Source organism: Rhincodon typus, chromosome 14 (genome assembly GCF_021869965.1).
Source record: "Rhincodon typus isolate 14 chromosome 14, sRhiTyp1.1, whole genome shotgun sequence".
Classification (NCBI taxonomy): Eukaryota; Metazoa; Chordata; class Chondrichthyes; order Orectolobiformes; family Rhincodontidae; genus Rhincodon; species Rhincodon typus.
This window is the reverse complement of record NC_063345.1, coordinates 1,028,478-1,030,043: the sequence shown is the minus strand read 5'-3', so window position 1 is coordinate 1,030,043 and position 1,566 is coordinate 1,028,478. Positions and strand designations below refer to the sequence as shown.

General features: G+C 49.8%; 1 protein-coding gene across 3 annotated transcripts in view; it reads right to left on the bottom strand.

Annotated features, from left to right (window-relative positions):
• The window catches only part of LOC125484840 (transcription cofactor vestigial-like protein 3), a 7,641-nt gene that overhangs the window by 3,216 nt on the left and 2,859 nt on the right, over window positions 1–1,566 (bottom strand). For all 3 annotated transcript variants that reach the window (XM_048605222.1, XM_048605220.1, XM_048605221.1), the window contains exon 3: window positions 981–1,412. In XM_048605222.1, the coding sequence (XP_048461179.1) occupies window positions 981–1,412 (432 nt within the window). The remainder of the gene's footprint in view (window positions 1–980; window positions 1,413–1,566) is intronic.

Here is a 1,566-nt window from a genome sequence, read left to right as displayed (position 1 = left end):
CTGAGGGAGTGCGCACTGTTGGAGGGTCAGTGCTGAGGGAGTGCGCACTGTTGGAGGGTCAGTGCTGAGGGAGTGCGCACTGTTGGAGGGTCAGTGCTGAGGGAGTGCGCACTGTTGGAAGTTCACTACTGAGGGAACGCTGAAATTCCGATGTCCAGAGTTCATTTTGAATTTTATTCAGCTTTGATTTGAAGCAACTGTGTCGGCGAAATGTTTTATTGGACAATGGTTTGCACAAGTGTTGATCGCGCTCTGGCCAACCCATCGGTACATTCTCCAGGGTGCACCTTGAGCTGCATTTCTGACAGGTGTCTGAAACACCGACGGAACCATCCTTGGGACCCTGTGTTAGTGGATCAGCCGAGATCCGCACAGAAGCTCAGTCACACCTGAGGAGGGATTGCAGCAGTTCAGGTAAGAAAAGTCAAATTCAGTTAATTAAAGAAATCAGGAATGAAAATGATGACTGTGAAAGCGGAGAATTGTCCTGAGAAAGTGTGTACTTCACGAATTCAGGAAAGAAGTCTCCATCCTTGCCCTGTCTGGACCACAGGGAGATGGCTGGATCTGAAATGGACCATGAGGAACTGTTCTCAAAATGATGTCTCACCATCACCAACTCAAGGACCTGATCAGACTCGGGAGTTAAACCCGTGTCACTGGTCATGGTGAATCAATTATTAAGCATCAGTAACTTCTCAAGAAATCGCTCGGGGGTCCTGCAGCTGACCAGGGAGATTTCAATAAAGAGTTGGAGTGGGTGAATGGGACTGAACCCCACAGAGAGAGTGCTGCGACAGTTGGAAAAGACTCAGGTGATCACATCAATCAATTCTCATTTCAGCGATATTGGTTGGTGTTGTTTCACTCTGAGTGTTAATTACCTTTCACCATTTCTAAACAATCAGACTGGGGCGTTGGAGCCAACGGGGCTGGAATGTACTGCCTCTGTTAGATTCTCAGTGAGTTTGCAGACATACCTACATCGACGTTCTCACTCTGCCTCATTTCTGCAGGTCCAGGAGCAGGCTGTGTCCAAGCCAAGTTCAGGTTTGTTTTTGGGGCAGTGTGTCGCTGGCTGTTTTCGGAAGGCAGGCTCTCCCCTCTCAGGGAAGCCAGGAAGGAGTTATCATGATAGCTGTTGATTGCAGCTGGCATCATTCGATGGAGATCAGGCATTGGCTGGCAGAAGATAGAGTCCTCCCGGCCATGACTACTCACTCTGGGTAGGAGCCATGGTTGGTGAGGCTCAGGGCACAGGTTTGAGGGGCTGTCTATATGGTACTGAGGCCCGCGGATGGATGCACCTGGAGCCCTGAGGGGGACAGCAGACAGGTTGGCACCTTGGGGTGAACTGGGCCAGAGCGGAGCATGAGGATCCCAATGGTGTGGGTGAGCCAAGGGTTTCTCATCTGAAAGAGAGGGGGTAAAAAACATCAATAATAGAATAAAACCATTGTCCCACTGTTTATCCAGAAAACCAGAGACCCAACCCCACGTTTTATAATACTGTGTTAATTTAAAAGTGATTGGGGGATGGGGGTGTGGGGAGGTGGTTGGGGGATG